Source organism: Pyxicephalus adspersus, chromosome 6, assembly GCF_032062135.1.
Source record: "Pyxicephalus adspersus chromosome 6, UCB_Pads_2.0, whole genome shotgun sequence".
Lineage (NCBI taxonomy): Eukaryota > Metazoa > Chordata > Amphibia > Anura > Pyxicephalidae > Pyxicephalus > Pyxicephalus adspersus.
Genome location: NC_092863.1, coordinates 60,947,380 through 60,955,554, shown reverse-complemented (window position 1 = coordinate 60,955,554; position 8,175 = coordinate 60,947,380). Strand labels below are relative to the sequence as shown.

General features: G+C 36.9%; 1 protein-coding gene across 1 annotated transcript in view; it reads right to left on the bottom strand.

Annotated features, from left to right (window-relative positions):
* The window catches only part of C6H5orf63 (chromosome 6 C5orf63 homolog), a 35,594-nt gene that overhangs the window by 7,321 nt on the left and 20,098 nt on the right, over nucleotides 1-8,175 (bottom strand). Inside the window, exon 3 of the mRNA XM_072416014.1 lies at nucleotides 4,287-4,343. Within this exon, the coding sequence (XP_072272115.1) occupies nucleotides 4,287-4,343 (57 nt within the window). The remainder of the gene's footprint in view (nucleotides 1-4,286; nucleotides 4,344-8,175) is intronic.

Genomic DNA, 8,175 nt, shown 5'->3' with positions numbered 1-8,175 from the left:
CTTCTGATCACTCTATGCCATTGATTGTCCCCTTCTGTTCACTTACCGGTAATTAAGTGTAGGGATCTCCGTTTGGGCAGGGATCAGCAGCTTGCTTCCTGGTGCAGAATGCTGGCTTGTTACTTTCAGTTTCACTCTGCACTGCAGCCAGGAGCAGACACGTGCTGCAGCCAGCATCAAGGAGGCACACACAGGATCAGATATCTGGGGATGTCTTATTCACGGGTGAGTGTCTTATTTTAATTATTTTTTCAAAAATCGGGGGTGGCTTATTTAATGGGGATGTCTTAAAATCGGGGAAAGACGGTATTAAATAGCTGAAATACAACATTAACTACAGTAAAACTGCCATACTTGAAAATCCCTGTTTATATGTGTACCTAACTTCTCTTCCTTCTAAAATTGAAAAATACATATAGATCCTGTCAGTGAATTTCACATAATGCAACTCTTTTTTATGGTATGGCAATGATGCTGCAATGTTGCAGAATTCGGAGCAGAATGTCCACTCTCAGGTAGGCTGTGCAAGCTTGCTCTACAATGGGATAACAAATGCTGCAGGATTGTGGCTATTGGCATTGTCACTGCTGATTCAGAAGCCTTTAGCTTGTTAGTTAGCATCTGACCACTAGTCATGTGCACTCCTATCTGAATTCACAGCAATGCATTTGTTGCAGAACCCCTTGTACTATGAGCTGCAGTGTCTGGGAGTAAAACATAAGACTGACTGATCTTCATGTCTTTAAGTAATAAATGACTGTCAGTTTGCTTTACTAAGTTGAGTGGTTATTGCCATATTATGTAAAACAGCAGACGAATACCAAAATTAACTCTTCACAGGGGACACCTGTTAACAGAAAACTATTCCAGGTGACCACCCCATGAAGGTGTTTGAGAGAATGCCAAGAGTGTGCAAAGCTGCCATTAAAGCAAAGGCGGCTACTTTTAAGAATAACACTTTTTTGTTTAAAACATCATTTCATATGCCTTCCTATATAGTTTGGATGTCTTCATTATTAATCTACAAGAGGAAAAGTAAAGGAAAACCACTGAATGAGAAGGTCCCCTAAGTTTTTACTGGTACTGTAGGATTGTGTTATTACTTTTTATCCACCTAATAAGTATCCTAATAAAAAACCCAAGTCGCTTTAGGAGGTATACAACTTTTCACAATTGTATGTTTTTGATGCATTAGATATGACTACATGGTCACCCACAACTGTTTTTATAAAAAAATGTTAGTGATACTCTATTAATATGGTAACAGTAGTAAGTTCTGTTTTTACTTTAGAGGCTTATGGACATCTAAATGAGATCCATGCATAGAAAAACACATAGAAAATGTTGGTTGTCTGGCTTCCATGTTGATCCAACAGCTTTTATATTTTTGAAGAAGCTGATGTTTATTAAGGTCACTAGAGGCATATGACTAAATTAGGGTATAATAAAGTATACAGATCATGGAGGACACTTACAAGAAACTTCACTGTAATTTCCAAGTTGGTGATCCATATGAGACCTTTACATCTTAGCGAGTTGTCCACCGATATTGGCATTGGAGCACTTAAACTGGTTCCAATTTGCAAAGCAATTAAAGCTACAGAAATGTTCCATTCCACCATTGGTATGGGACCGGTAGACATTAACATTGTACAATACCACTTATCTCGGATTTATTGGCCGGCAGGCATGGTACACATTGCAAATCATTCTATGGAGAATAGCTGAATGGACAGGTTGGCTTTTTTTTCAACCCATTACTATTGTTTCTCTGAAATAAAGCTGATGACAGAAATGTCTTCACACACCACACATTCCAGATGCAGGAATACATGTCTTTGAAAAGGAAACACATCATTCCATTGATTATTGTAACAAATATTTCAGTGATGAAATTTTGTCTGTGCATCTGACCCATCTTATGTATTTAGCCAGGGTTAGGCCTCTATGTAGAATACGGTCACAGTTTAGGCATCTTAGCACCGCCTGCCAATTCTCACCATAATTACCTAAACTCCTTCAGGACTACACAGACCATGCAGATTGCAACTTTTTGTTTATTAAATCTCTATTGTCTCTGTATGAAATCCAAGGAGCATCTACATGCATGACATCATACACTTAAGTGAATGATATTGAACATATGGCAGAGGATTTCAGCATGAATTCCACAATGATTCCCTCCATCTTCTGACATTTGTGCTTTTGTTTCTTTAGCTTTACAATGTAAAAAGATGTCTAAAAGCAAATTAAATAGTTGAGAAATGTGACAGCTTTTTGTGACAGGAAACTATCAACCTGAATTTCTCAATTCCAGCAATCATCACCATTAATTCACTGTGACTTTTGATTTCCATTAAAATATCAAATTACTTATATGGCCTCTACTCGGAAAACAAAATATACTGGAACTTGAGCACAGAAATCTGAGCCATTTTAAACTATGAAATGTGTGTTTAAATAAGAAAACAAATATGATTAGAGGAGAGAAGTATATTTGGAATTCGATCCATGCAGGCAATTTGTTTTCACAAATATATGTATAAGTTCCACAGAGAATTTTTGATTTTAATATTTATATCTTATTATTTTAAGGCATCCAATAAAAATACTGTCTTATTCAATTAGTTTCCCCATATTAGAACAGTCCACATTGGGATGGAATTAAAAAAATGAATATTATCGTGTAATTTTGATTTCTACCTATTGCTACACCACTTGTGTGATGGCAAAATTAACTCAAAGATTTATATTTTAACTAATATACCGAATAAGAAAAATACAATTTCATGAAAATCCAAATAATGTGGATGGAGATTTAAAATTCAAAAGAAAAATATCACCAGCTAAAATAGGCCTTCTAGACTGAAAGAAACACCTATGATTAAAAAATAAAACCTATACACATAGTACTAAGGTGAAAGAAATGAACATGATATACAAGAACATTCTCAGAATTTGGCAGAAGGATCAGGACAGGCTCTAAACCAAGGAACAGATACCTAGATTCAGGATAGTTTATACCCAAGGACCTCCAATTTATGCCTATAACAGCAGATCAGGAACTCAAACCAAGGGCACTGAAACCAAATAAGTTAATTAGAACATTACAACCATTGATTATATATTGAATGAAAGGTCCACCAGTACCATGTCCCCAAATGTTGCAATCCAATTATATACACAACTGACCAAGGCTTTATCAGTACTTTTTACACAACTGTTAAGATTATATATAAACCAAAATTTTATTATATCACAATTTTACAAAATACATTCATAACTATGGATGCATCTTGCCAAATAGAAAACTAAATTAGAAAACTAGAAAATTAAATAATGTCCACTAAAGCTTACTGTAAAATGTAATAAAAAATGTTGATACAACTTGATCATAATAATCAGGAAGTACATATGCTTTTCTACACATTTTCCATTTGCTGCTTCCTCATGAAGAGCATACACATCTTATAATGGGATGTATAGGCAAAGTTGACCAAATTCATAATACAGTGAGATAGGTATATTGGTGAGGGCAGGGTGGAGAAGGACAAGAGTTGAATACAAAAAGGATCCAAATTAACTAGTACCCACGACTGTAGGCAGAGACAGACACAGTGAATGGCCAGGGACGTGAACCAGTGGCACCAGAAGTCTTTTTACAGTTGTGTGAAAGTACTGATAAAGCCAATTTTGCAAAAATTAGGACAAACACTGAAAACTTTGTTTAGGCAGTAGGCCAGATAACTGATAACAGATGTAGCATGAAATTTGGCCATGTCACAATACTAAATATAGTCCACCAACGTGGGACTATGCATTTAAGCAGAGCATGCTCAGTACAAGAATAGAGCTAAGGGACAATTTGCAAATATTCATAAACATAAGTCAATATATTAGCACACAATTTTCCACTCCTTTTAACTTTTTCTTTAATATAAAAAACTAAAAATATAAATGTTTCCTGTCTGAGACCGAGGACTGTGTGTGCGTGTGTATCCTCCTTTTCTCCCAATACACCTGCCCAGTACCACACAGAGTAAAAAGATGCTCGTCAAAGTTTGGGCCACGAACCTTGTGGTTCCAGTGTTCCAGACTGGTATTTGTAGAAGAGAAAGCATGCATTTCTGAAATATCATCATCAGGTAAAATAAAACTTTAGGAGGAAAAGGGTTTCAAGCAAATTGACTGTAGTAGCAGGCTGAATAAGTGGTTTTATATCATTTGTGCATGTATTTGAAGTCATAACATTAGGATATATTTGTGGTACACTACTTTTACATTACCCTGTCCATGTAAGGTGTAAGTTCTTCCTTTGCTTCATCACATAGTGGACATGGATCCTACAAATGGAAGACGAATAAAGCCTTGTTATTGGATGAATAGAAAAAAAAAAAATCATCACAGATGTTCCAACACTTCCCTACTCCACAACAAACGTGGCCAGAGCTTCTATTTTATTAATATAACTAAATATGTAAAGAAACCCCCTTATGGCTAAAACTCTTGAATACACAACAGAAATATGAAAAAAAAAAATTCTCTTACATGTAAAACATTAAATAATTCCAAGCATGGCACGCAAGATCAGCCTTGTGATACAATTGGTTCAAATACCCTCCTTGTCCAGAAAAAAAGCCATGGTAATAGTAAGTAAGGATGGTGTTCGAATTCGGGTTGCTCCTATATTCAACACGAAAATGGCGGTTCGAATTCGGTAAGACCTGACTCGAAAAACACAAAATCCGACTTTGCTAATTTGTGTTTAAAAATAAGTTAAAAAAAAAGCAAACTCCAGATGTACTCTCAATGCAGTTTCCCCATTGAGAGTTAATCTGAGTTCAGTTCCCTCGGTCACCAGGCTGTACTTATCATTGATAAGTACAGCCCGGGGAGCGTGGGAACTTGCAGTCACAGCTGATAGGAGGCACATAGTGCTTTCAATCAGCTGTGACTGCAGATGAACTCTCAAAAGAGTTTCTCCATTGAGAGTTCATCTGCAGTTCAGTTCCCACCGTCACCAGGGTGTACTTATCAATGAATCAATTAGTTAATTGCCGTATTTTTTGCAGTATAAGACGCACTTTTTCTTCCCCAAAACTGGGGGGGAAAAGTTAGTGCGTCCTATACGACAAAGGTGTGATAAAATAACTCAAATAATATACTCACCCGATAGCCGATCCTGCGTGTGTGGTTGCAGCAGCGTCTGTCTAGTCTTCTCTCTGGCAGCAGCACGTGTCTTCTCCTGTCTGTAAAGCAGAGCGAAAGAAGCCGGCACAGCGCCACCTGCTGTTCCCTGTCCTAACTGCCGTACAGTGGAAAAAAAGTACAGAGTGATCAGAAGGGGAATTTGAATGACAGAGTGATCAGAAAGGAATTTTGAATGACACAGAGTGATCAGAAAGGGAATTTGAAAGGCATAGAGTGATCAGAAAGGGAATTTGAATGGCACATGAGTGATCATAAGGGGAATACCGGTATGAATGGCACATGAGTGATCAGAAGGGGAATAATCTTTCAGAATCTTTTTTTTCTAGATTTTCCTCCTTTAAAATTGGGTGCGTCTTATATTCCGGAGCGTCTTATAGGGCGAAAAATACGGTAACTTCTAGTGCCCGGGGATCGCAAACAGGAGAATTCCCAGGGATGCAAAAATGATTGCAGCCCTGAGAATTCACTGCCTTCCCGGGGCACTAGAGGTTAATTAATGTCTAGTGCCCGGGGATCGCAAACAGGGCTTCAAGGGAATCCTCCTGTTTGATCTCTACCCAAGAACACATACTACAGTTACGCTAGGGCTGCTTTTGCAGTTCTATACAGTCCCCCCAAAAAAAGGAATCCCCTCCCCATAGACTTTAATAGTGTTTGAATTCGGCGTTCGATCACCCGAAAAACATCGGGCTATTCGATCGAAGAGCTGTCAAATCAAACACTCAGCTGTTCGACCAACACTAATAGTAAGGTGATAAAAAATGTTTTCATGTGTATAGTAGTAGGGTAGGGTAGTTAAGGGGTATAAGTAGGGTTTGGGTTTACAGGGGTTAGGGTAGGTTGTATTTGAGGGTTTAGATTGAGGTCAGGACAACAAAATGGAATCTTAAAGCTTACCCATTACCCAAGAGAAATCGCAGTTAAAACTTCATGACCAAGTATTATAAAAGTAATGAGTAATTAACCTCATTAGTACACAGTAAAGTTGTAGGGGGCTTAACTGAGCCACATTTTTTAAAATTACCCCATAAACCAAGAGTGATAAGTAAAGTAAATGCCATGCACACCAAAATGTCATATATAAAGCATAATGATATGACATGTTTGCTATTACTCCAACTTTCCAAATTGTATTTTAATTAATCTTATGCATTTACATGTCCACTCCCCAACCTAACAACAAGAATTAAAACAAACAGGAGCAGTCCTGCTTTCTGAAGAAGAGATGGGCTGCTTGATAACAGAAAGTTGATGGTATTCTGCAGCTGTTTATCATTCCAAGATTGAGTGTTTTTGAATAGAAATTATTTATAGATGTATAAAAAGGTTGTCAGAATTGCAAACTCCATTTTTCATTCGATACTATGTTGTCATGCTCTGCCAATTTAGCTCTGCTTATTTAAATTTCAATCTCAGGCAGCAGAAAAATGGATTTATTTCCCCCTGATTACAGCCCATTACAGTTATAAGTCAAGAGAAGATTAGAATGCATTCAGATGCAGAGCCAATCTTTTCGTCTTGTGTATATATATGACAAGAGTATAAAGGGGGGGGAAAAATAAAAGGAGAGAAATTATACAAAGGGCTTTTGCTTCGGTGAATGATATAAAGAGCATAATCTGATTTACTACTGGCAGCGTACATTTATACAAAGCCGTCCTCACAGCCTAAGTCCTTTGCCAACAAAGGGGGTGGATTGCTGGGGTTCATTGTTGTACAAGTAGCCATTATGCAGAGGTCATGTACACAAAATAGTATGGTTTTGATATGCTGAAAGAACATGGCACCATACAAATTAATACAGGTTAAAGTAAAATTACAGTGCTATAAATAGTGGTAATCAGGGACCCGTGCCAGCTTTCAACTGGCTAGGCTGGTCAAATTGAACTCTTACTTGCTGTGGGTTGAATGTATAAAGTCATTTTTGTGAGTACATAGTGCACAGTGTGGTATTATTATAGTTTACTTTAAAGTTTTACATGCTTCTTTTCTCATTTCTCATTTACATTTCTACTAACATTTTTATAATGAATATGACAGCAGTGTTTCTCAACTAGGGTTCCTTCAGAGGTCGCTGGGAATTCCTTGAGCAATGAACACTTTGTGACTCTCAGGTCAGTTAAATGACACCAATGATCTTTTTAGATTTCTGTATCCCACTTGCCAGCAAAGTAAGAGGCATTCTTCTTACTACCCACCACACTATTGTACTGTGCACTAGTGTATATATATATATATATAGCAATTATAGAAGGGTTTCCTGAAAACCTGAAAGTTATATCAGGGTTTCCCCATGTTAAAAATGTTGTTTTTTCACATGGTAAACCCTGAAATAGCTTCAGGTAAACCCTTCTACAACTGCTATATATATATATATATATATATATATACTCACAGTACAGTACACTGAAAGGAAACAGCTTCTGCTGTCTTTTAAACAAAACACACGCACACAAATTATATCTATACATACATACAGTGGTACATCAGTATAAGTCTGCTTTGGAATGAGTCCAACTAGAATTTGTATGGGTCAAAATGAGTCATAACACGTGCGATACCCTTATTTAACTCTCTCAAGACAAAGCCACGACTGCCCACGGGTGTCAGTACGCCAGTTACTACCATTCAGTGAACAACAACATCTTCTTCTCCTCTCTTCTCAGCACCATTCTAGTAGGCACCCGACTCTTCTCATCAAGGTAAAGTCAGGTTACATTTTCATTCATTTCATCTAATTGCTTTTGTATTTATGTATTTTAGTATTAGGCAGTGTTTAATTTGTTTTTACAGCCCCATCAATGTATAATATGCTAATAACTATAGGATTTTTTTTCATGGTAACAGATTAATCATTTTTCTTTTATTTCTTATGGAAAAATGTGTTTGGTATAAGTCCAAAGATCTGGAATGGATTAAGGACTTATACCAAGGTACCACTATATATATATATATATATATATA